This window comes from Nansenia antarctica (genome assembly GCF_963989245.1).
Source record: "Nansenia antarctica genome assembly, chromosome: 1".
NCBI lineage: Eukaryota > Metazoa > Chordata > Actinopteri > Argentiniformes > Microstomatidae > Nansenia > Nansenia antarctica.
This window is the reverse complement of record NC_137674.1, coordinates 25438861-25465761: the sequence shown is the minus strand read 5'-3', so window position 1 is coordinate 25465761 and position 26901 is coordinate 25438861. Positions and strand designations below refer to the sequence as shown.

Genomic DNA, 26901 nt, shown 5'->3' with positions numbered 1-26901 from the left:
GTAGTGTGTGTTGAAAATTATTCCTTTTGAGTCAGTCCACTACTCGCTCCCTCACTCCAGCAATGCCCCCCCCCCCTCTCCAACTCACTCACTCCAGCAGTGCCCCCCCCTCTCCAACTCACTCTCTCCAGCAGTGCCCCCCCCTCTCCAACTCACTCACTCCAGCAGTACCCCCCCCCCTCTCCAACTCACTCACTCCAGCAGTACCCCCCCCCTCTCCAACTCACTCACTCCAGCAGTACCCCTCCCCTCTCCAACTCACTCTCTCCAGCAGTGCCCCCCCCTCTCCAACTCACTCACTCCAGCAGTGCCCCCCCCTCTCCAACTCACTCTCTCCAGCAGTGCCCCCCCCTCTCCAACTCACTCACTCCAGCAGTACCCCTCCCCTCTCCAACTCACTCACTCCAGCAGTACCCCTCCCCTCTCCAACTCACTCACTCCAGCAGCCCCCCCCCCTCTCCAACTCTCTCCCTCACTCCAGCAGTACCCCCCCCTCTCTCCAACTCCCTCACTCACTCCAGCAATGCCCCCCCCCCCTCTCTCCAACTCTCTCACTCCAGCAGTGCCCCCCCCCCCTCCTGAAACAGTGTCTTTTATTAATGTATCTCCTACCCTGCTGCAGACACAGGCTTTAAATAGCAGACCACAGCTCCCTCTCTCTCTCCCTCCGATCCGCTCCCCTCTCTGTGTTGCTCTCTCTCCCCCTCCCCTCACCGACCCTCTGTGTTGCTCTCTCTCCCCCTCCCCTCACCGACCCTCTGCGTTGCTTCCCCCCCCCTTCCCTCACCTCTCTGTGTCACTCTTTCTCCTCCCTCACCTCACTCTGTTTCTCTCTTCCTCTTCCTCTGACAACGACACTATTATGAAAATATTATTTAATCAAAGCTGATTTGTTGGTGCATAAAACTGTCAGTTGTCTCCAGGGATCAATGTCGCACGCGCAGTCACCGAGGTTGAAACCTGCACACATTCATTCACACTCTCTCTCTTTTGCGTAAACCTGACTCTTCTCTCTCTCTGTTTTTTATGTCCTCTTTATTGCCTATTGGCCTATTATTGTTGCCAGGTTGGAAATTGAAGTTCATAATTGTGTACACACAAAGACAGCAGTCTCTAAATACACCAATCTCACCGTTAATTAAGCAATATCACACGAGAGGGAGTGTGTTATACTGAATATCAGCACGGCTGTGATTGGGTCGTAGGTACGAGGCCGCAGGCCGAGTAGGAAGACAATCACAGCCGCGCTGATATTCAGTATAACAGCACGACCTCCAGTGTGATATTGCTTTTATACAACAGTTCTACAGCGCCATTTATTAGTTAACAGTAATAAGTGACAACAGATTATGATTTGTTTGTTTATTTAATAATTTATTTTGGCTGACAAAAAATTGTTCCGCAATTGGACTGTTGCCTAGTAACCTGAACACAAACATCTGCAGGCTAGCTACTTTGTATTAACCGTCATTTCGTAGTGATGCATATAGTTAAAAGTCCCAGTGCTGTTATACTGTATATCAGCACTCATGGAATGCCTCTTGTCCAATCAAATTACTTGGTCGGAACTAACTGTTGTATAATCCTCTTCAGGGCCATAACCGGGTCATAGCCTACAGCCGGCCCGTCTACTTCTGCCTGTGCTGCAGTCTCATCTGGGTGCTCCACTACGGCAGTGAGAGGACCAGCTCTGTGCGAGTCACCCTGTACGGTGTCGCTCTCACCAGCTCCCTTATGCTTGCCTCGGCCAGGGACCTGGTTATAGGTGAGGCCACACCCCCTCATATGAGGCCACACCCCCTCCTAGCAGCTCTGTGTGTGTGTTGAATGACTTATCTTAGCCCAGAAATTGTGATGTCAATACCAGGGATGTCAATACATATGTCCAATAACCTGTTGTATGTTGCAGATAAGAGCAAAAAACATGTTTTGTGAAGTTGATGATGCTTAGTTATTTAGCAAGATTTTTGGTTTGAAGTATGTCCATGGGCTTGTGAAGTAACCTTCTCTCTCTCCCTCTCTCTCTCTCTCTCTTTCTTTCCTTCCCTCTCTCTCTCTCTCTCTCTCCCTCCCTCCCCCTCTCTCTCTCTCTCTCTCTCTCTCTCTCTCTCTCTCTATGTCTCTCTCTCTGTCTCTCTCTCTCCCTCCCCCCCTCTCTCTCTCCCCCTCTCTCTCTCCCCCCCTCTCTCTCTCTCTCTCTCTCTCTCCCCCCCCCCTCTCTCGCTCTCTCTCTCCACAGTCTTTACTCTGTGTTTCCCTCTCGTGTTCTTTGTGGGCCTGCTCCCGCAGGTCAACACGTTCGTCATGTACCTCTTCGAGCAGCTTGACATCCATGTGTTTGGAGGGAACGGTGAGTGGTGCAGCTCAGCTGTGAGTCTCTCCCCTTAGGTGTCTCTGCCCTCTTCTCTCTCTCTCTCCCTCCCTCTCTCTCTCTCTCTCTCTCTCTCTCTCTCTCTCTCTCTCCTATTCCTCCCTCTCTCTCCTCTTCCTCCCTCTCTCTCTCTCCTCTTCCTCCCTCTCTCTCTCTCTCTCTCTCTCTTCTCTTCCTCCCTCTCTCTCTCTCTCTCCTCTTCCTCCCTCTCTCCCCTCAGGTGTCTCTGCCCTCTGTGAGACAAGACGTGGCCAGGCGGGACGTGGGGGAAACTCAACTGCATTTAACACATTTGGACACTTAATGACTCGTAGAGGGGAAAGTGCTGATTTGCATCGTCGCCAGCTGCCAGGGTGTGTGTGAGGAGCAGAGGTGGTGCTGACATCCTCCCCCTCTGTCCTCCCCCTCTGTCCTCCCCCTCTGTCCTCCCCCTCTGTCCTCCCCCTCTGTCCTCCCCCTCCTTCTCCTCTGTCCTCCCCCTCTGTCCTCCCCCTCTGTCCTCCCCCTCTGTCCTCCCCCTCCTTCTCCTCTGTCCTCCCCCTCTGTCCTCCCCCTCCTTCTCCTCTGTCCTCCCCCTCTGTCCTCCCCCTCCTTCTTCTCTGTCCTCCCCCTCCTCCCACTCTGTCCTCCCCCTCCTCCCCCTCTGTCCTCCCCCTCTGTCCTCCCCCTCTGTCCTCCCCCTCTGCCATCCCCCTCCTTCTCCTCTGTCCTCCCCCTCCTTCTCCTCTGTCCTCCCCCTCTGTCCTCCCCCTCCTCCCCCTCTGTCCTCCCCCTCCTTCTCCTCTGTCCTCCCCCTCTGTCCTCCCCCTCCTTCTCCTCTGTCATCCCCCTCTGTCCTCCCCGTCCTCCCCCTCTGTCCTCCCCCTCTGTCCTCCCCCTCTGTCCCCCCCCTCCTCCCCCTCTGTCCTCCCCCTCTGTCCTCCCCCTCTGTCCTCCCCCTCCTCCTCCCCTCCCTCCCCCTCCTCCACAGCCTCCACCAGCCTTCTGTCAGCGCTCTACAGCGTCCTCCGCAGTGTCCTGACCGTGGCCCTGCTCTACGGCCTCTGCTACGGCGCCCTGAAGGTGAGGAACACCACTACCTCCTTTAGCTTTATTCCAGGTCTTTAAAAGGTCTTAAAAAGCCTGAAAGTGTAAAATCCAGCAATCCAACTCACAAGGCCTAAAAAGGTCTCAAATTCCAGGTATTTGGTCTAAAAACGAGGTGCTAGGTGTTAAAAATTAGTTCCTGCAAGGAAATCAGTCCGACCACATCTATTTACGCGGAAATGAATCAAGCTGGAACCCAAAAAAATCCTGATTGGCTTCCTTTTTTGTCTGTATGGCAGTGAAATCCCTAATTTCATCACCTCGAGGATGACAAGAAGCTATCATATGGTGTCGCGAATAGGTCAAAAATTCTATTCAAAGAGGTCTATATAAAAAAAGGTCTAAAAAGGTCTTAAATGTGACTTATTGAAACTTGTAGGAACCCTGTCTAACAGTGATCTGTCCATGATAATAATTTAGGCATATGACCTATTCAAGACTTTGTCATCACATACTGTGTAAGATGTATATGTTTTTAAACCTAATTGTTGTATTCACGTGAATTTGCATGTATTCCGATGCTTTGACGTAATATTGTGAGCTTAGAATTATAAGGTTCTATCTCCGTTTAGGGTAGTTCAGAGATATTGAGCGTCAAAGTTTTTACATTCCATTATGTTCTGTGAGATGGAACCTTTGTATTTTTATTAATTACTAACTCAAAAATGTCAACATTTTAAAAATAACACCACACAGGCATTAATAAACACCTAATGGATCAGATTATGTAAAAAAACCTAAATTTTTACAAAAATGGAGATAGAACCTTATAATTCTAACGTCACAGTATGCTGGCTGACACCTGTGTGTGTGTGTGTGTGTGTGTGTGTGTGTGTGTCTCTCTGTCTCTGTCTCAGGAGACGTGGGAGCCCCAGCACATCCCGGTCCTGTTCTCTGTGTTCTGCGGCCTGCTGGTGGCCGTGTCCTACCACCTGAGCCGCCAGAGCAGCGACCCCTCAGTCCTCATGTGAGTGGACTAGTATACAATGTTCCACCCCCAGACCACTGTCTTCAACTTGGCCTTTTTAATCAGGGTCCCTGCGCTGGTCTTTAAAAAGCCTTAAAGTCTCAAATCCCCAAAAGGCCTAAAAAAAGCCTAAAAAGGGCCCTTCGACGATGAATAAAAGCTATCATACGGTGTTGCGAATAGGTTAAAAATTCTACCCAAAGAAGTATTTGACTTGTTGAAAATTGGAGGAACCCTTTAATATACACTGACTTCGCCCCGCGGTGGTGTAGCGGTCTACGCACTGGCCGCTAGTGCATGCTGCCCACCGGGGCCGGGGTTCGTATCCCGGCTCGCCAGATCCAGATATGGCCGAGGCACACGGGAAGCGGCATATTGGCCGGCCGCTTCCGAGGGGGGTATAGGAGTATTTCTGGACTAGGATCCGTCGCGCAACACCGCCCCCTGGGTGCCGGAATAACGGTACTGGGCTCGAGGAGCCAGTCAGCCTAGTCTGCCTGGCGCCCTCCTCTGGGACTGCCGGCCACGGGGTCGTGCGGCGGATCATATGCAATAGGCAGGGGATAATTGGATGCTAAGTTGGGTTAAATTGGCTACCAAATTGGGTGAAAAAGGGATAAAATCTGAAGAAAAAAAAAAAAATATACACTGACTTCTCTCATGGACAGTTAAAACAGATTGACACATCGAATAGACAATCATCCAATTCGATTGGTTGACGACGAATAGGGCCACTTAAGTAATTGGAAGTAGTAGCATCATGTGTCTCTCTCTCCCCCTCTCTCTCTCTTTCCCCCCCTCTCTCTCTCTCCCCCCCTCTCTCTCTCTCCCCCTCCCCCCCCCCCCCTCTCTCTCTCTCTCTCTCTCCCTCCCCCCCTCTCTCTCTCTCCCTAACCCTAACCCTCTGTAGTTCATTGGTCCAGTCCAAGATTTTGCCCAACCTGAAAGACAAGAACCCAGAAGACCCCCTCTTTGAGGTGCAGGATCCCCTCCCAGAGAAGCTGAAAGCCTCAGTGGTAAGTCCCAGATGTCCTTGTGACTGGTTTCAAACGTCCTAATCCTCTTCACGCCACAGCATTGTCCTTCTAAGGCCACCGTCCGTCCTGTCGGCCTGTCAGCCCTCCCTCCTGACCTCTCCTACGTTCTGCTTCAACAGAACGAGAGACTGCAGTCGGACCTGATCGTGTGTGTGGTCATCGCTGTCCTGTACTTTGCTATCCACGTCAGCACGGTGTTCATCGCCCTGCAGGTAGGTGTCTTATCTCCACCGTGTGTACGTAACGACTGGCCTGATGTCTGGAGTTTATCTCTCATTATACAACAGTTAGTTCCGACTCCATGAGTGCCGATATACAGTATAACAGCACTGGGACTTGTAACTATATGTATCACTCCGAAATGACCATTAATTCAAAGTAACTAGCCTGCAGATGTTTGTCTTCAGGTTACTAGGCAACAGTCCAGTTTTTGTTACTGAATATCAGCACGGCTGTGATTGTCTTCCTACTCAGCCTGCAGCCTCGTACCTACGACCCAATCACAGCCGTGCTGATATTCAGTATAACAGCACTCCCCTGTGTGATATTTAGCAAGATTTTGGTTTGAAGTATGTCCATGAGCTTGTGAAGTAACTCTCTCTCTCTCTTTCTCTCTCTCTTTCTCTCTCTCCCCCCCTCTCTCTCTCTTTCTCTCTCTCTCTCTCCCCCTCTCTCTCTCTCTCTTTCCTTCTCTCTCTCTTTCCTTCTCTCTCTCTCTCTCTCTCTTTCCTTCTCTCTCTTTCTCTCTCTCTTTCTCTCTCCCCCCCCCTCTCTCTCTCTCCCCCCTCTCTCTCCCTCTCTCTCTTTCCTTCTCTTTCTCTCTCTGTCTCTCTCTCTCCCCCCCCTCTCTCTCTCTCTCTTTCCTTCTCTCTCTCTCTCTCTCCCCCCCTCTCTCTCTCTCCCCCCCCTCTCTCTCTCTCCCCCCCTCTCTCTCTCTCTCTCCCCCCCCTCTCTGTCTCTCTCTCCCCCCCCTCTCTCTCTCTCTCCACAGCCGTTCCTCAGCTACGTGCTGTATGGCCTCCTGGGGGCCGTGGGGCTCCTCACACACTACCTGCTGCCTCAGGTGCGCAAGCAGCTGCCCTGGTACTGCTTCTCCCACCCGCTGCTCAAAACCAAGGAGTACTACCAGTTCGAGGTCAGGGGTAAGTAATACCAGGTTAACCCTGACCCTAACACTCCCACATCGAGACAAGCCACTCCCACATCGGGACAAGCCACTCCTACTTCCTGTCGAAGCCCCGCCCACACTGAGACAAGCCACCCCCACTTCCTGTCTAAGCACCGCCCACATGGATACAAGCCACTCCCACATTGATACAAGCCACTCCCACTTCCTGTCTAAAGGCCGGTTTAGGCTTCTGCGTAAAGTCGGCGCCGTAGGCTACGCGTAAGCTTACGTAGTCCCGCATGACCGTGCGTAGCCTTGACGTGCTCCTCTCAAAAAATCTAACCACGCGTCAGAGCGCACGTAACCGTAAGCTCTGTGATTGGTCCGCTTGGTAGAACATGATTCAGACAAGATTCCGACTCTCTCGTCGCCCAAAATGCGGAAGTCATGACAGAAATGTCATTCACCTTTTCTGTAATTACTTATTAATAGCGATTTGAAAAATTATGCTAACCATCGTATTATCTTAGTTTAATGTCATTTCAATGCATCATAGAACTTTTATTTACAACAAACATAACAACAAAAAGATCGCTATTATGCCGCTTTGAGCTTTGAGCTCCGTTGAGTTCCTAACCGGAAGAGGCACAGCACAGGGGCTGAAAACACACTGCCACCTAGCGATGTGACGGTGTAATTGCAGCGCGGACCAACGTCGAACTATAAACTTGGAGAGCCCTAGCGTAGTCTACGGCGTAGCTGCACGTAAATTCGACGCAGAAGCCTAAACCGGCCTTAAGCCCCGTCCACATCGAAACAAGCCACTCCCACTTCCTGTCTAAGCACCGCCCACACTGATACAAGCCACTCCCACATTGAGACAAGCCACTCCCACTTCCTGTCTTATCCCCGCCAATATTGATACAAGCCGCTCCCACATTGAGACAAACCACTCCCACATCCTGTCTAAGCACCGCCCACAAGAGGGGTAGGAAGTTTATTTGTGGCGTCAACTTAAGTGAAGTTTTAAGTGTCATGTTGTACATTGGCAACCTTGCTACTACTACTATGCTGATTTACTCAACTGAGTGTTTTTCACAGGTGCGGCCCATGTGATGTGGTTTGAGAAGCTCCATGTGTGGCTGCTGTTTGTGGAAAAGAACGTTCTGTATCCACTTGTCATCCTCAACGAGTTGAGTCGCAGTGCCAGAGAACTGGCCAGCCCCAGAAAACTGGACACGGAGTGAGTCCTCTAGCCTATCTATCCATCAACACTTGTACATTTGTCTACTTTGTTTTGCCCATTTTCTCTATTATGTCTCTATACATGGTGTGTCATGTGGCCAGTTAAACAAGCGTCACTTAAATCTGGTTGTAGTCTGCTCTGGGGTCTTTGTCCATATGTCAGGGTTCCCGCGCTGGTCTTAAAAAACCTGTAAAGTCTAAAATACAGCATCCCGATTTATAAGGCCTTAAAAGGTCCCGCGGTTCAGCCATTAGGTCTAAAAAATTAGGTGCTAGGTCTAAAAAAATTTGAATAGCTTGTCCTGCAAGGAAATCAGTCCGAGCACATCTATTTACGTGGAAATGAATCAAGCTGGAACCCCAAAAATGCCAATTCGCTGCCCCCGGGGCAGCTAAAGTTATTGGTGAACGAAGCTACGGCAGGATGACAAAAAGCTATCATATGGTGTCGCGAATAGGTCCAAATTTCTATTCAAAGAGGTAAAAAAAAGGTCTAAAAAGGTCTTAAATTCGACTTGTTGAAACTTGTAGGAACCCTGATATGTATTGGAGGTCTTGGATAAACTGTCTCTGTCTTTCCACTTCGTCCAGGGTCGGAGCGCTGATGATCACCGTGGCGGGACTGAAGCTGCTGCGCTCCTCCTACAGCAGTCCCACGTACCAGTATGTGACGGTCCTCTTCACCGTCCTCTTCTTCACCTTCGACTACCGCAGTCTCTCAGAGACCCTGCTGCTCGACCTCTTCCTCATGTCCATCGTCTTCAGCAAGGTGAGGGAAACTCACAACTCACTCAGATAACTAGAGTCATTCTCCCTGTGGATGTTTGGATATCCTGTGTATGTGACATCAAACATGAGTTATTGTGTCGTTCAGATGGACGTCCATGGTTGTAGTCTTTATCGGTTTCCTGTTGTTTCTTGCCCAGCTGTGGGAGCTCTTCTACAAGCTGCGTTTCGTCTACACCTACATCGCCCCCTGGCAGATCACCTGGGGCTCGGCCTTCCACGCATTTGCTCAACCCTTCGCCGTGCCTCGTATCCTTTTCGGCTGTGGCGCAGGAGGTAGAGTCGCCGTCTAATGATCACAAGGTTGGCAGGCAGATCAGCGGTTCGAGCCCCGGCTGGCCACATGTTGAAGTTTTCCTTGGGCAAGACACTGAACCCCAAAATTGCTCCCAGTGAGCGGGCTGACCGGCGCCTTGCATGGCAGCTTGCCGCCATTGGTGTGTGAATGTGTGTGTGAATGGGTGAATGAGAGGCCGTTGTAAAGCGCTTTGGAGCAGCAAAAAAGGCGCTATATAAGTGCAGTCCATTTACCATTTCACTGCGGTCAAGCTCTGATGAGCAGATGCTCATGAAACAGATAACCAACCTAACTTTTTTTTTTGGGCAACTTTTTTTTTTTCACAGTGAGATATTATGCTAATTGTATGAATTAAGCAGGACTTTGTGTATATGTTACGGTACATGTAGGAATACGGTACATGTGTGAAAACTAGGGTTAGGGTTAGGTGCTACGTCGACTTGGTACATGCTGGCATGTCTAATCCTAACCCTACCCCTAACCCTAACCGTAGCACCCTAGCACCTAACCCTAACCTTCCCACATGTACCGTATTCCCACATGTACCGTAACATATATATGAATTGCTGAAAGCTTTGTGATGTTTTAAGACTCCTTGACTCCCAGCCCTCTCCCAGACTCCGCCATGCTGTTTGTCCAGTGTGTCGTGTCAGCGATCTTCTCCACGCCTCTCAACCCCTTCCTGGGCAGTGCCATCTTCATCACCTCCTATGTCCGCCCCGTCAAGTTCTGGGAAAGAGACTACAAGTATGGACTCTCATATGATCCTACTGTCAGTGTCTGTAGTAATTTTTTACCCCACAGGGCTCGACATTAACGCCGTTTTACTTGTCCGGAGCAAGTAAAACTTTCGCCGGGTTTGTTTGCGCGAGCACGACGACGCTGCTATTTTTACCTGTGTGCAGGAAGAACAACAGACGGCGCAGGCGCCAGACTAGACTAGATGATCGTGAGTGAAGATAGTATCAAAGAGTACGCGATGCGACGGGTGATCGACAGGCGAGTACGCTTTGATAATATCTTCACTCCGCGATCATCTAGTCTGGTCTGGCACCTGCACCGTCTGTTGTTCTTCCTGCAGGTAAAAATATCCAGGATCCAGCAGCGTCGTCGTGCTCGCGCAAACAAACCCGGCGAAAGTTTTACTTGCCCCGGACAAGTAAAACAGCGTTAATGTCGAGCCCTGCCCCAGATGAGTGTAGAAGTGTTGTTGTTCTGTGTGAGGTGGTGACTGGATGTTTTGTCTTTGCAGCACTAAGAGAGTGGATCACTCCAACACCAGACTGGCCTCTCAGCTGGACCGTAACCCAGGTGGGAGCGTTATATTATAACTTACCACTTGAAGGTTTGATGCATGTTCAGTGTTTCCTCCAGGATTTTTCACATTAGTGGCGGAGCGCTCTTTTTTCGCGCGCAGAGCACGCGCATAAAACGCGCACTGGCGCTCAAAACAAAGACGTAATTTCACCAAAAACTAGAGGGTGGCAACAATTATTATTTTTAAAATAGCGGTTAAGTCATTAAAGCCGAGCAGGTGATTTTATATAGAAGGTGATCAAATACCAATATATCCTACAGCTGTAGCGGAACATGCGGAACGCGCATTACACACACACACACACACACAGAAAGATCATCAGCTCATCGAATATGAAGTACATAAGAGTAGAGTACACATGGAACCGGGAACGCGCATACAGCACTGAACAACATCCGTAGAATATAAACTTGTGACTGACAGTCACATACATACATACATACATACATACACACACACACACACACACACACACACAATGAAAGATCATCAGCTCATCAATACGAAGTAGGCCTACATGAGAGTACACGCACAAAACCGGCTAACGTTACTCATTAACTGTTTACTCAAGTAAAATCACAGTGTGACAGTCAGGTGGAGCATTCGGTAAACAACAACAGCAAGGTAATGCTATCAGTTGAGTTAAAGAAAACCAACTCTTACCTTTGAGGACACCAACATGAGCCCTGCTTACCCGTACCTCCGCCGTTCTGTTCGTGGTGTTTTTAGAGGCAATAGATTATTTCTGCCCCGCGCATATTGCTATGAATAGTTCGAAGCTAGGTGCTTGCACGTTAGGTGCGAGAATGCTCGGTTAACCCATTAGCGGGAACATTATTTGTTTCACAAAATAGGCTGATTTAATTTACCATGAACATCAGAGACATATATTACGAATGTTCATTTAAAATACTCTATACTGAGCACTGGTATAAGAACATGAACCAGAGAACAGCAGTAAATGCAATAACCCACAGTCGTCGCTGATGATGTTGCATTTTCGATTAGGATACGTTTACGGGATTAAAGGGACCGGCGACGGGCGAAATCCAAATGTCCCGCTAAATTCGGACCAATCACAAAACTGTTTTGAAAGCGCCTCGCTCCGCGCACCTGTTGAGAGCGATTCAGTCTCGATTGCGGTGCGAACACAAACGACGAGGTTAATTGCAACATTGTAACATATTGTAACTAACTACGCCCTAAATCGTAACGAAATGTAGGTCTGGAAGCGGCCTAAATCTAGCTTCAATCTGCTTTTTTTCTGTTCTCCGGTCATAATAACTCGCTGTCTTTCTACGCAGCCTGAATCAAAGTGGACTGTCTGAATCAATTAGTGGCGGAGGAAATTCATTTGTGGCGGCCCGCCACGAATAAATGCATATAGAGGAAACACTGATGTTCATATCACGCATGCCTTGATTCAGGGTTCCTGCGCTGGTCTTAAAAAGCCTTAAAGTCTAAAATCCACCAATGCGATTTACAAGGCCTAAAAAAGGTCCTACATTCCAGTTATTAGGTCTAAAAAATTAGGTGCTAGGTATTAAAAGTGAGATTAGCTTGTCCTGCAAGGAAATCAGTCCGACCACATCTATTTCCACGGAAATGAACATTTACTTTTGAGTCATTATGTGACATATTTATTTTATATTCATTATCCTTCAGACTTTTTTGTCTGTATGGCAGTGAAATCCATAATTTCATCACCTCGAGGATGACAAAAAGCTATCATACGGTGTCGCGAATAGGTCTAAAATGATATCCAAAGAGGTCTAAAAAGAGGTCTAAAAAGAGGTCTAAAAAGAGGTCTAAAAAGGTCTTAATTTGACTTGTTGAAACTTGGAGGAACCCTGAAAGTCATGGATTCTTGTTATTTAGCAAGATTTTGGTTTGAAGTATGTCATGAGCTTGTGAAGTAACCTTCTCTCTCTTTCCTTCCCTCTCTCTCTCTCTTTCCTTCTCCCTCTCTTTCCTTCCCTCTCTCTCTCTCTCTCTTTCCTTCTCTCTCTCTTTCTCTCTTCCTCTCTCTCTCTCTCTCTCCTTCTCTCTCTCTCTTTCTCTTTCTTGGCCATGGATTCTCTGCTCTCTTCTGGTGTCCCCAGGCTCTGACGACAACAACCTGAACTCCATCTTCTACGAGCACCTGACCCGCTCGCTGCAGCACAGCCTGTGTGGGGACCTGCTGCTGGGCCGCTGGGGGAACTACGGCACGGGAGACTGCTTCATCCTGGCCTCCGATTACCTGAACGCCCTGGTGCACCTGGTGGAGATCGGCAACGGCCTGGTCACCTTCCAGCTCCGCGGCCTGGAGTTCAGAGGTGAGGAGGGGGAGAAGGAGGAGGGGGCCTGGAGTTCAGAGGTGAGGAGGAGGGAGGGGGGGCCTGGAGTTCAGAGGTGGGGGGGAGGAGGAGGAGGAGGGGGGGCCTGGAGTTCAGAGGTGAGGAGGAGGGGGAGCTGGAGGAGAAGGAGGAGGGGGGGCCTGGAGTTCAGAGGTGAGGAGGAGGGGGGGGGGGCTGGAGTTCAGAGGTGAGGAGGAGGGGGGGAGGCCTGGAGTTCAGAGGTGAGGAGGAGGAGGGGGAGGAGGAGGAGCAGGAGGAGGGGGGGCCTGGAGTTCAGAGGTGAGGAGGAGGAGGGGGGGCCTGGAGTTCAGAGGTGAGGAGGGGGAGGAGAAGGAGGAGGGAGGGGGGGCCTGGAGTTCAGAGGGGAGGGGGAGGAGGAGGAGGAGGGGGGGGCCTGGAGTTCAGAGGTGAGGAGGGGGGGGGGGGGGGGGCTGGAGTTCAGAGGTGAGGAGGAGGGGGGGGAGGAGCAGGAGCAGGAGGAGGGGGGGCCTGGAGTTCAGAGGTGAGGAGGAGGAGGAGGGGGGGCCGTGAGTTCAGAGGTGAGGAGGGGCGGGGGGGGGGGCTGGAGTTCAGAGGTGAGGAGGAGGGGGGGGGGGGCCTGGAGTTCAGAGGTGGGGAGGGGGAGGAGGAGGAGGAGCAGGAGGAGGGGGGGCCTGGAGTTCAGAGGTGAGGAGGAGGAGGGAGGGGGAGGAGCAGGAGGAGGGGGGGCCTGGAGTTCAGAGGTGAGGAGGAGGAGGGGGGACCTGGAGTTCAGAGGTGAGGAGGAGGAGGGATGTTTCAGACCTGGGGACCTTCAGACCAGTCTCTCTCGCCAGGCTCTTACCTTATGTGTGCCGTGCTGGTCTTAAAAAGCCGTAAAGGCTAAAATCCAGCAATCCGATTTATAACAAATTTCAAAATTATAACAAAATGAGTCTCAAATTTCAGTTATTCAGTCTAAAAATGAGGTGCTAAGTCTTAGCAATGAGATTAGCTCATCCTGCAAGGAAATCAGTCCGGCCACATCAATTTAGAAGTGAGAAATGAATCAAGCTGGAACCAAAAAAATGCCAATTCGCTTCCTTTTTTGTCTGTGTGGCAGTGAAATCCCTAATTTCATCACCTCGAGGATGACAAAAAGCTATCATGGTGTCGTGGATAGGTCAAAAACTCTATTCAAAAAAAGTCTAAAAAAGGTCTTAAATGTGTAGCAACCCTGATTGACACATGATTAACCATCTTTATACTCTTCAAATCCTGAAACCGTTCAGATCTCAGACTGTTTATGAAGTGATTGAATGAAACCTACTCTGAAACACTCCTGTCCTCCTCTCTCCCCCAGGTACGTACTGCCAGCAGCGGGAGGTGGAGGCCATCACAGAGGGGGTGGAGGAGGACGAGGGCTGCTGCTGCTGTGAGCCGGGCCACCTGCCCCACGTCCTGTCCTTCAACACGGCCTTCGGCCAGCGCTGGCTGGCCTGGGAGGTGCTGGTCACCAAGTACGTCCTGGAGGGCTACAGCATCACAGACAACAGCGCCGCCTCCATGCTGCAGGTGTTCGACCTGCGACGCATCCTCACCACCTACTACGTCAAGGTGAGAGGGACGCCCTTACACACACCCTACTGTATAGGGTTTTGGGAATTTGGGGGGTGACCATTGCCTGCAAGTAGGCAGGGGCTGTTCCTTTAGCTGCCTGGTAGGCAAGCATCAGGGCTCTGTCTATAATGCAGAGACGGTTGTGGTGATGTGTAGCAGTGGTAAACGTGTTTCCTACTGTCTCCTCATCCAGGGCATCATCTACTATGTGATCGCCTCGTCTAAGCTGGAGGAGTGGCTGGCCAACGAGACCATGAAGGACGGTCTGAGGAGCTGTGCAGAGAGGAACTATGTGGACCTGGACCCGACCTTCAACCCCAACATCGACGAAGACTACGACCCACCGGCTAGCAGGCATCTCCAGGGACAGCTTCTGTGGGGTCTACCTGGGCTGGATCCAGTACTGCAACCTCTCGAAGGGCGAAGGTAGAACGGCCTTCGTCTGACTGAATTCATAAGACCATTTCAACAGGTTCCCGCGCTGGTCTTAAAAGCCTTTAGTCTAAAATCTAGCAATCCGATTTCTAAGGCCTAAAAAGGTCTAACATTTCAGTTATTCGGTCTAAAAATTAGGCGCTAGGTCTTAAAAATGAGATCCTGCAAGGAAATCAGTCCGACCACATCTATTACCGCGGAAATGAATCAAGCTGGAACCCCCAAAAATGCCAATTCGCTTTCTTTTTTGTCTGTATGGCAGTGAAATCCTAATTTCATCACCTCGAGGATGACAAAAAGCTATCATACGGTGTCGCGAATAGGTTTAAAATTATATTCAAAAAGGTCTAAAAAGGTCTTAAATTTGACTTGTTGAAACTTGTAGGAACCCTGATTCAATAGGCATGTAACAGTGCATGGCGATACAGTTAATTAACGCTAGAATAAGCCGGGCTAGAACCACATAGTGTTTTGCCCACACGTTAAACTTGGCCACCCAAACTAACTAGCTAGCCTGCTGGTTAACTAGCTACTAACTAGCTAACTAGCTAGCCTGCTGGTTATCTATCCATGTTTTGGGGGTTTAAGGTTAAACTGTTATTGCTGTAGTACAGGGGTGGCCAACCCGCGGCTCGCGAGCCGCATGTGGCTCTTTGCCTGTCTCTGTGCGGCACTTTAATCCATTCATTAAAATGCGTGGCTCGCTCTCTGTGTCTCAATAGGTGTCGTTTTGGTATGGCAATTCATGGCACTCGTCATACCTGGCATAACATTTTTTACAATCTGAAACACGTTTAGTCATTTTGGTGATTTTATCCACTCACAAACACTAAACGGTAACTCAAAACCTCCCTGCTCCATCTCACCCCACTAGCCAAGCGCTGTAGTGGAGCGCAGGGTTGCCAGACGGGATTGACAATTTCAAGCCCAACCAGTCTAAAAGCTGCCGAATCCACCCGTCCAGAGTGACCAAAAGTAGGCCTATCTGGCAACACTGGAGCGGGACATCGGTTCCTCAATAAACAAGCCACGAGTAACGTTAATGTTAAAACCTTGTCCACGATTCTCGTTCATTCAGGTGTGTTAAACAAACTGTATAAATGCCATAATACTGTTGGTTCAAATGTAACATATTAATGAACAAGTTCATGTCATGTTCTGTCAGTACAAACATGTTCTAATGTTATTTTAGTGAGTTCGCTAGTTAGCGAACATTAAAGATTACAAGAGCTAGTTTACGTATGTCAATAATGTCTCTATTCTCAATAATTTCAGTAATAATTGTACCAAATTGGGGCCAGTAACACTGACTTGTGTGTGAGTAAGTTATATGTGTGTGCAAGCATGTTTTTGATATTATCAATCGTCTCACTTTTACTAGGTGAGCTGGTAAAACAAATATGCCAGGGGAAAAAAGGAAAATGGACATAAAGACCTCTTTTGGTCAAAGGGCAGCAGAGACAAGTACAGGGACACAGGTGAGGTCTAAACAGGTGACAGGGACAGGGACACAGGTGAGGTCTAAATCTAGCATTTTAACAGTGCAGTTCGTTTAGAGTTGAGAATAGCTCAATCTGTTATGTTTTGTTTCTAAGGAGATTGAACCAGTCTGCCTGCTAGGAAAGATGTAGACTACTACCTGCATACTGTAGTTGTCTCCTTTATTCATTACCTTAATGTCACAAGTAAATTGTATAGAAACAACTCACCAAAATTGACTATTGCACAACTGTTTTGAACATTTTTACATCCCTACCATGTAACTAACACTTTGTAATGACCATTGCATGAAAAAGTACGTTGTATCTGAATATTGCTACTGCACCTCAAACAATACATCTCTCTTCTTCTCTTCTACCTCTCTTCTCTCCCCTCACCTCTTTTCCACCTCCCCCCCCCCTATCTAGCCACTGGACAGTGAGAAGGACTCTAACCTGGTGCTGCTGTGCTTCGGCCTGTGTGTGCTGGGGCGGAGGGCTCTGGGGACGGCTGCACACCACATGTCCAGGTGGGACGGCCATGAGTGACTGTTGCCCCATCACTGCTTACAATGGTGCCATCTGCTGGCCATTTTCAGGGGTGCAAACTTGTTACCTTTTAGCCGTTTTAGCAGTTTTTTTTACCTCAAAATAGGTCAACATTTAATTTTCATAAATGTTCTATGTTTTCAGGCAAAGAAAAATGTGTTACCAGTTTGCAGTTTGCATCCCTGATTTTGTTCGTCACTAAATTGATTGAGTCTGTTTAGGGCCTTTTTTCGGATCTATTTACCTCAATGTAATGGCGCTATCTCTCTCTGTCCACACGCTGCTCACTTTCCCCTTTTTACCACACAGCAACCTGGAGTCTTTCCTGTACGGACTTCATGCACTGTTCAAGGGAGACTTCCGTATCTCGTCAGTAAGAGATGAGTGGATATTCGCTGACATGGAACTCCTGAGGAAAGTCGTGGTGCCTGGGATCCGTATGTCACTCAAGCTGCACCAGGTGAGGCGTTGCATCGCGTTGCTTATTATAAATAACATGTTATGGACGGACTGATTGTACTGTTGTTAGCAGCTTTAGATAAAAGCATCTGCTAAATGGCAGATATATATTATTACATGAGTGTAACAGAAAGCCTTTATTTAGGCCTTAGTTGTCTCAACATGTCTCAACCACTTCTCAACATGTCTCAACCAAGTCCTACTGTTCCACGGGGCGGCTGTGTCTCAGGAGGTAGAGCCGCCGTCTAATGATAGCAAGGTTGGCAGATCAGTGGTTCGAGCCCCGGCTGGCCACATGTCGAAGTGTCCTTGGGCAAGACACTGAACCCCAAAATTGCTCCCAGTGAGCGGGCCGGCCGACGCCTTGCATGGCAGCTTGCCGCCATTGGTGTGTGAATGTGTGTGAATGGGTGAATGAGAGGCCGTTGTAAAGTGATTTGGAGCAGCAAAAAAGGCGCTATATAAGTGCAGTCCATTTACCATTTACTGTTGCTCTTCTCTTCTCTCAGGACCACTTCACGTCCCCAGACGAGTACGACGAGCCGGCGGTTCTTTTCGAGGCCATCTCGTCCCACCAGCAGAACCTGGTCATCGCCCACGAGGGTGACCCAGCCTGGCGCAGCGCCGTGCTGTCCAACTCGCCCTCGCTGCTCGCCCTGCGCCACGTCCTGGACGAGGGAACCAACGAGTACAAGATCATCATGCTCAACCGCCGATACCTCAGCTTCAGAGTCATCAAGGTGAGGGAGAGGGAGGGAGGGAGAGAGGGAGGGAGGGAGGGAGGGAGAGTCTAAAATCCCCAAATCCAGTTATTTGGACGAGGGAACCAATGAGTACAAGATCATCATGCTCAACCGCCGATACCTCAGCTTCAGGGTCATCAAGGTGAGGGAGGGAGGGAAGGAGGGAGGGAGAGAGGAGGAGGGAGGGAGAGAGGGAGAGGGAGGGAGAGAGGGGGAGGGAGAGGGAGAGGGAGGGGGGGAGGGAGAGGGAGGGAGGGAGGGAGAGAGGGAGAGGGAGGGAGGGAGAAAGAGTCTAAAATCCCCCAAATCCCAGTTATTTGGTCAAAAAATTAGGTGCTAGGTCTTAGAAATTAGATCCTGCAAGGAAATCAGTCCGATCACATCTATTTATGCGGAAATTAATCAAGCTGGAACCCAAAAAATGCCAATTCGCTTCCTTTTTGTCTGTATGGCAGTGAAATCCCTAATTTCGCGAATAGGTCTAAAATCATATCCAAAAAGGTCTTAAAAAGGCCTTAAATTTGACTTGTTGAAACTTGGAGGAACCCTGGAGAGAGAGAGAGAGAGAGAGAGAGAGAGAGAGAGAGAGAGAGAGAGAGAGAGAGAGAGAGAGAGAGAGAGAGAGAGAGAGAGAGAGAGAGAGAGAGAGAGAGAGAGAGAGAGAGAGAGAGAGAGAGAGAGAGAGAGAGAGAGAGAGAGAGAGAGAGAGAGAGAGAGAGAGAGAGAGAGAGAGACTAAAGCGGAGGAGAGGTCCATAGAGACGTCCAGTTTTCCCCAGGAGAAAGACATCAGCCAGGGAGACACAAAAGGGATTCATCAGAGCAACGCATCCTGGTACTTTGGCTCCCGTCATGTCCACGCCCCTTTTTGGGTGATAAAAGTGTCGAAGTTTGACTGGCGGTCAATGGAAATTTCTGGTCTTTGCTACTTTAATCCGATAAAATAAGAAAACCGTAGTGCTTTTTAGACATTAGGAGCCCAAATCCGATGGCCAGTTAGGCAAACTATTATATAGTGTCGTTGCCGATCAATGATCGACGTCGTTATATAGAGAAAATTAATGAAATAGGGGTTGATTCATCAGAGCAGTCATACGTCATCTCCCTGTCATCAGGCATTTGTAGTTCTTCATTTGATTTGCCGTGTAAATCCCCAGATGAGTGTTACATTAGTTTTCTTAAGATAGGATAATAAATAAATCTGTTCAATGGGCATTTGCCAAAGTAGCCTACTGTTAATCAGTATTTAGCCTGTATGGTGTATATGAAGATGTTATAGCTAGCTAGCTACGATTTATCATGAAAATAATGAACAGCAAGCTAGATCCAAAACTAGGGCCAGTGGAGGAGGGCAAGTGTCACATTGGACAGACTACCAAAACAGAAAAATCTTAACGATAGCAAAAGTGATGGATGTCAGAAATACATTACCTGGAGATTCAATAAGGTACTTTTATATGACAGGATATGGGTTAGGGTTATGACACCTGTAGCGAGATAGATAGATAGATAGAGCCAAAAGTAAAAAGTCGCTGAGAGACGCAAGCAGGGTCTGGGCTGGTAATTGTATGACGCGCCAAACAATCCGCTGAGATGAAAAGTACGTTTTAGAGCATTTATTGAATAGAACAATCAAACTTGGCGACGTACAAAAATAATCCATAAGCGATCAAAATCAGAAAAATAACAAACAATGCGTATAGAATATGCGTATAATGCGGTCAACAAAAATACATCGCTCCCCTCTCTCTCCACTACCGCCATGCAAGGTGCGCAGGTGCTTAAATTACCTTGCAATATCACCTCCCATAACCATATGACTTCTCAATACGGTGATCAAGGCAATAAACAAACAATCAAAGCAAACTCACAATAAACCCATTCGCCTGTTATATTAAATACCCCCTAAATCATATTCATGCCTCCTACAACACCTCAGGCCTTTGGGTCGGGTGGTTCATCCACATGGATGGAGGCAGACTGAAAGGACACACATTCATTGCCTATTTCATAAATGTTCTCCATATAACGACGTCCATCATTGATCGGCAACGACACTATATAATTGTTTGCCTGACTGGCCATCGGATTTGGGCAGTCTGGGGATTTACACGGCAAATCAAATGAAGAACTACAAATCCCTGATGACAGGGAGATGACGTATGACTGCTCTGATGAATCAACTATTTCATTAATATTCTCTATATAACTACGTCGATCATTGATCGGCAACAACACTATATAATACTTTGCCTAACTGGCCATCGGATTTGGGCTCCTAATATCTAAAAAGCACTACGGTTTTCTTATTTTATCGGATTAAAGTAGCAAAGACCAGAAATTCCCATTGACCGCCAGTCAAACCTCTACACTTCTTTCACCCAAAAAGGGGCGTGATCATTCTGATGACAGGGAGATGACGCGCAATTGCTCTGATGAATAGATATCCAGACACCAGAGATTCCATAATGAAAGAGTGAGAAAGAAAGAACAGCAGCCTGGGAAGCAGAGAACTGTGAATAGAAGGAGAACAGAGGCAAGGAAACCTGACGAAGTCAGCACACTAAATAAGAGATGAACAAGACTCACCACCTCTCACACTTCTCTCCTTCATTTACACCTTCATTCATAGAACTTGTGTACAGACATTGCATATTAGGTTTTATGTAGTAGTATGAGTTAGGGTAATAGTAATAGTAGTAGTAGTAGTAATAGTAGTAGTAGTAGTAGTAATAGTAGTAGTAGTAGTAGTAGTAGTAATAGTAGTAGTAGTAGTAGTAGTAGTAGTAGTAGTAGTAGTAGTAGTAATAGTAATAGTAATAGTAGTAGTAGTAGTAGTAGTAGTAGTAGTAATAGTAGTGGTAGTAAAAGTAGTAGTAATAGTAATAATAGTAGTAGTAGTAGTAGTAGTAGTAGTAGTAGTAGTAGTAGTAGTAGTAGTAGTAGTAGTAGTAGTAGTAGTAGTAGTAGTAGTAGTAGTAGTAGTAGTAGTAGTAGTAGTAGTAGTAGTAGTAGTAGTAGTAGTAGTAGTAGTAGTAGTAGTAGTAGTAGTAGTAGTAGTAGTAGTAGTAGTAGTAGTAGTAGTAGTAGTAGTAGTAGTAGTAGTAGTAGTAGTAGTAGTAGTAGTAGTAGTAGTAGTAGTAGTAGTAGTAGTAGTAGTAGTAGTAGTAGTAGTAGTAGTAGTAGTAGTAGTAGTAGTAGTAGTAGTAGTAGTAGTAGTAGTAGTAGTAGTAGTAGTAGTAGTAGTAGTAGTAGTAGTAGTAGTAGTAGTAGTAGTAGTAGTAGTAGTAGTAGTAGTAGTAGTAGTAGTAGTAGTAGTAGTAGTAGTAGTAGTAGTAGTAGTAGTAGTAGTAGTAGTAGTAGTAGTAGTAGTAGTAGTAGTAGTAGTAGTAGTAGTAGTAGTAGTAGTAGTAGTAGTAGTAGTAGTAGTAGTAGTAGTAGTAGTAGTAGTAGTAGTAGTAGTAGTAGTAGTAGTAGTAGTAGTAGTAGTAGTAGTAGTAGTAGTAGTAGTAGTAGTAGTAGTAGTAGTAGTAGTAGTAGTAGTAGTAGTAGTAGTAGTAGTAGTAGTAGTAGTAGTAGTAGTAGTAGTAGTAGTAGTAGTAGTAGTAGTAGTAGTAGTAGTAGTAGTAGTAGTAGTAGTAGTAGTAGTAGTAGTAGTAGTAGTAGTAGTAGTAGTAGTAGTAGTAGTAGTAGTAGTAGTAGTAGTAGTAATAGTAATAGTAATAATAGTAGTAGTAATAGTAATAGTAATAGTTGTAGTTGTTGTTTACAGTTTTCTCTGTTAAACTATCCAGAGTAATGTTGTGTGTCGTTGTCAGGTGAATAAAGAGTGTGTTCGTTGTGTCATTCAGGTGAATAAGGAGTGTGTTCGTGGGCTGTGGGCCGGGCAGCAGCAGGAGCTCGTCTTCCTGCGTAACAGGAACCCGGAACGCGGAAGCATCCAGAACGCCAAGCAGGCGCTGCGCAACATGATCAACTCGTCATGTGACCAGCCCATCGGCTATCCCATCTACGTGTCTCCTCTGACCACCTCCTACTGCAACTCCCACGCCCAGCTGGACCACATCCTGGGGGGCCCTATCAGCATCAGGAACATTCGCAACTTTGTGGTCAGCACCTGGCACAGGTATCATACTGTCATACTATCATACTATCATACTGTCATACTATGGCTCTGTGAGATTAATTTCAATCCCATTTGTGCTCCCAATCTGTGTGTGGTGTCCCTAGGTACACCTCTTTGATAATACCTCTCCTCTATAATCCCCATCATCCAGTGAGCGAGCGGGGCCGGCGCCTTGCATGGCAGCTTGGCCGCCACTGGTGTGTGAATGGGTGTGTGAATAAGAGGCCGTTGTAAAGCGCTTTGGAGCAGCGAAAAAGGTGCTATATACAGGTGCAACTCCAAAAAATTGAATATCGTGCAAAGGTTTATTTATTTCAGTAATTCAACTTAATGGGTTAAACTTAGATATTATATAGACTCATTACATGCAAAGCGAGATATTTAAAGCCTTTATTTGTTATACATTTGATGATTATAGCTTACAGCTTATGAAAACCCCAAATTCAATATCTCAGAAAATTAGAATATTACATGAAATCAATAAGAAAATGATAAAAAAATTTGCAATTTTCTTTTTATTCAACAATAAGAACAATAATACAACAATTCAACATCAACAAAACAACAAAAGAAAAACATTAAAAGGAAAATAAAAAGCTACTGCTGTCATGTCTCAAGTCTGTGTCAATTGCCATCGTGTCCACTTCATCCATTTGTTGTCCATCTGTGGTCCTAAAAGTCGTAGTCTGTGAGTCCGTTTTTCCATAACATGTATTTCCCCCACTGTGTCTACCCATTGAGCCTGAGTAGGTAGGTCTTCCGTACCCCATTTCCTTGTGATAGCCTTTTTCCCAGCGACCATGAGTATCTTGAATAGATAAGTCCCCAACCTGTATCTCATTTTCTGTGTAATTACACATATAGAGCAGCTTGTGATTCATAGGAAATTTGTAACCCAGAATTTCTTGTGTTATCCCATGTATCATTCCCCAAAACCCTATTATTTTGTGGCAATTCCAGAATATATGGGCATGGTTAGCCTCAGATACCCCACAATTCCTCCAACATGACTTCCTTGTATCCGAATAGTTATTTACTATTTTGGGTGTGATAAAAAAAACGTATCAGATTTTTCCAGGAAAACTCTCTCCATGCTCGTGAGCAGGTTGAGGTCTGATGTTTTTCCCACATATTATCCCAATCATCTTCAGATATTTCTATATCAAATTCTGTTTCCCATTTTTCTTTTATATACCCTGTTGTGTTTTTGCCACTCATCAATGCATTGTACAATGTAGATATAGCCCTGACCTGCGTCCCTGTATATGCATCAATCATAACTTGTACCACCTCATTCACTTTTAGGGAGAGTTCCTGTCCAATCCGTTTCCCAAAGTAATCCCGCATCTGAAGATATTTGTAGAATTCCCTCCAATCCAGACCGTATGTAGTTTTCAAGTCCTGGAAACTCACTACCTTTCCCTTATCTGTCAGTGTGCACCAAGCCGTAATGCCTTTATCCGCCCACTGTCTGAAACCCCCGTCGTGCCCAGCTGGTTTAAAATTGCTATCAAAAGCCACCCATTTCAATAAATTTGCATCCTTCTCCGCCTTGTTGTGTTTCAGTATTCTGAACCATATTTCCAGGGTAAATTTTGTGATCGAATCCATTTGATTCCTAACCTTCTTAAATGTTTCCCGATCTCCTATGACACTCTGTATCGGGTACGTACCAAATTATTTTTCCATTTCTTTCCATTTTGCTCCATAATCCGGTTTACACCAATAATTTATATATTTCAACTGGGCTGCGTGGAAGTATTCTTTCAGGTTCGGTAGACTCAAGCCCCCCTTCTCCCTCTTTAGTTGGAGAGTTCTGAATCTCACTCTAGGCCTCTTCCCCCCCCATATGGATCTAGAGATCATCCTGTCCCATGATGTGAATTGTATTTGTGGTATCTCTATTCATTGGTAATGCCTGGAATAAATATAAGATTCTGGGTAATACATTCATTCTTACTAAATCAATCTTCGAGCTAAAATCCAATGTTAGGGTGGACCAACGATGTACCGGTATGTCTTTTAATAATTCTTGGTTAATCTTATCATAATTTGCCCTATATAGTCCTGATAAGTGTCTAGTCACTTCTATCCCTAAATAATTGATTTTCTTTAGATTCCAATTTAAATAGAATTTTCCCCTTATCTCCTTTGGTGGGGTGTAATTAATGGTGAGTATTTGGGTTTTAGTCATATTTATCTTGTATCCTGATAGCTGTCCATATGAGTTCAAGAGATCCAGTAGTTCAGGCAGCGATTCACTCGGCCGTTCAAGGAATGCTATGACGTCATCTGCAAAAAGGCCCACTTTATGTTCTACTCCGCCCACTGTCACCCCTTGGATTGGGACCGAAATCACACCCTTTCCAAAGGGTTTCACTCCGTCTAGTAATGTCCAACTCTCTTAGTTCAGTCTCTCTCAAACGGCAACTATTACAATTACTTTATTAGAGGTCCGTTGACTGTTTTAAACATACCTTGTAGGCCATCTGGTTGTGCTTCAGTCCCTTCAAGACACCCGCTCATGTTAGCAAATCAGACTCATTTCCCCCATCGGAAATCCTTCAGCTTCTTCCTGGCGGCAGCCGCTGCGCTCCTCCCCAGCTTGTTTCCCCTCGGCTGCTGCCACTCTGCCCGGTGTCGCGTCTTCTCCCTCTCTGTAGTCGTGGTGCCTTCTCCTGGGAGACCCACCTCGTATCCTCTGCCCGCCATGTCTCTCGCCACGTCCTCTGCGCTGTCATACGTTTTCACTCCGCTTTCCCAGTGGATTCGCATCCTCGCCAGCGGGGTTTGGAAACGGATCTTTTCCTCTTTCAATATTTTTTTATGGCCGCGTATTCCCTTCTCTTCTGGACCACTTCAGTTGCATAATCATGCTCAAAAAACACCCTCTTCTCTCCCACGAGTATTTTCATGACTGAGCACCATCTCCTTCGTCTCAAACTGTAGAAAGTTTACCACCATTGACCTGGGGGGTGCGTTCGGAGGTGGTTTCTGCGCCAGGGCTCTGTGTGCTCTCTGTATCTGGAGTGGGGTGTCGTTAGGTAGCTCGAGTTCGGTGGATAAAAAGCGCTCCAGGAACTTGCCAGTCGAATTCTCCTCCGTGCCCTCCGGTATGCCAAAGATGCGAATATTGATCCGTCTCGACCTCCCCTCGAGGTCCGTCGTCTTCTCTTGCAGTCGTTGTGCCTGGGCCGTCACATCTAGCACCATCCTCTTAGCCTCTGTCTGCCATTCCTCCAGTTCCGCTATGCGCGCCTGGGCCTCTTCCATGTTGTCACTCTGTATTTTAACGTCGGCATTAATCCCTTCGAATTTGTTGTCGATTTCCCTTCGGAACCTGGCGAGCTCTTTCATCACCTCCCTCTTCACTTCGCTTATTCCCTGTTTTACCCCTTTAACTTCTTCTTTAACCTCACTCAGTTGTTTAATTATGGGTGCTAGCAATTCAACCAGTTGGTTCAGGGTAGCTGGCTCTGAATCCGTTCCCTGCTTCTCTCCTCGTGTTCCCTCACTCTTGTCAGGGCCCGAATCCATTTTCTTACTTTTAATCACCTTTTGGCTCGAATTTCTTTATCTAACCGACCTCTTTATTATTTCTCTTCTATATTACCTTGAATATATTTGTTGAAATATGATTTCTGAGGGTCCATTTTCTTACTTTTAATCACCTTTTGGCTCGAATTTCTTTATCTAACCGACCTCTTTATTATTTCTCTTCTATATTACCTTGAATATATTTGTTGAAATATGATTTCTGAGGGTTTATTTTTGCCGAGTTGAGAGAGACTGAAAATGTGCGACTAATCACTCAGCCTCAATAAGAAAAGGATTTTAAATACAGAAATGTCAGCCCTCTGAAAAGTATAATCATGCATATGTACTCAGGACTTGGTTTGAGCCCCTTTTGCATGAATTACTGCCTCAATGCGGCGTGGCATGGATGCTATCAGCCTGTGGCACTGCTGAGGTGTTATGGAAGACCAGGGTGCTTCAATAGCGGCCTTCAGCTCTTCTGCATTGTTCGGCCTCATGTCTCTCATCTTTCTCTTGGCAATGCCCCAAAGGTTCTCTATGGGGTTCAGGTCAGGCGAGTTTGCTGGCCAATCAAGCACAGGAATCCCATCGTCATTTAACCAGGTTTTGGTACTTTTGGCAGTGTGGGCAGGTGCCACGTCCTGCTGGAAAATGAAGTCAGCATCTCCATAAAGCTTGTCTGCTGAAGGAAGCATGAAGTGCTCTAAAATGTCCTGGTCGACGCCTGCGTTGACTGTGGACTTAATAAAGCACAGTGGACCAACACCAGCAGATGACATGGCTCCCCAAATCAACACAGACTGTGGAAACTTCACACTGGACTTCAAGTGTCTTGGGTTGTGTGCCTCTCCATTCTTCCTCCAGACTCTGGGACCTTGGTTTCCAAATGAGAGGCAAAATTTGCTCTCATCAGAGAAGAGAACTTTGGACCACTGAGCAACAGACCAGTTCTTTTTTTCTTTAGCCCAGGTCAGACGCTTCTGATGTTGTTTGTTGTTCAGGAGCGGTTTACAAGAGGAATGCTACATTTGAAGCCCATGTCCAGGATCCGTCTGTGTGTGGTGGCTCTTGATGCACTAACTCCAGCCTCAGTCCACTCCTTGTGAAGCTCCCCCACACATTTGAATGGCCATTTCCTGACAATCCTCTCCAGGCTGCGGTCATCCCTGTTGTTTGTGCACCTTTTTCTTCCACACTTTTTCCTTCCACTAACTTTCTAACTTTCTATTAATGTGCTTTGATACAGCACTTTGTGAACATCCAACTTCTTTCGCAATTACCTTTTGAGGCTTTCCCTCCTTGTGGAGGGTGTCGATGATGGTTTTCTGCACAACTGTCAGGTCAGCAGCCTTCCCCATGATTGTGAATTCTACTGAACCAGACTGAGAGACCATTTAAAGGCTCAGGAACCCTTTGCAGGTGTTTTGGATTAATTGGCTGAT

The 26901-nt window shown here is 47.1% G+C and overlaps 1 protein-coding gene across 1 annotated transcript in view; it reads left to right on the top strand.

Annotated features, from left to right (window-relative positions):
* Positions 1-26901, top strand: part of pcnx1 (pecanex 1) — a gene marked incomplete at its 5' end in the record, with an annotated part of 53745 nt that overhangs the window by 22558 nt on the left and 4286 nt on the right. The window contains 21 exon segments of the mRNA XM_080537373.1: positions 1594-1765; positions 2240-2350; positions 3342-3433; positions 4315-4424; positions 5335-5440; positions 5581-5673; positions 6453-6603; positions 7671-7812; positions 8406-8583; positions 8741-8849; positions 9516-9645; positions 10151-10209; positions 12319-12534; positions 13877-14130; positions 14327-14473; positions 14475-14543; positions 14545-14559; positions 16476-16576; positions 16905-17055; positions 17564-17794; positions 21648-21922. Coding sequence (XP_080393499.1) covers positions 1594-1765; positions 2240-2350; positions 3342-3433; positions 4315-4424; positions 5335-5440; positions 5581-5673; positions 6453-6603; positions 7671-7812; positions 8406-8583; positions 8741-8849; positions 9516-9645; positions 10151-10209; positions 12319-12534; positions 13877-14130; positions 14327-14473; positions 14475-14543; positions 14545-14559; positions 16476-16576; positions 16905-17055; positions 17564-17794; positions 21648-21922 — 2912 coding nt within the window.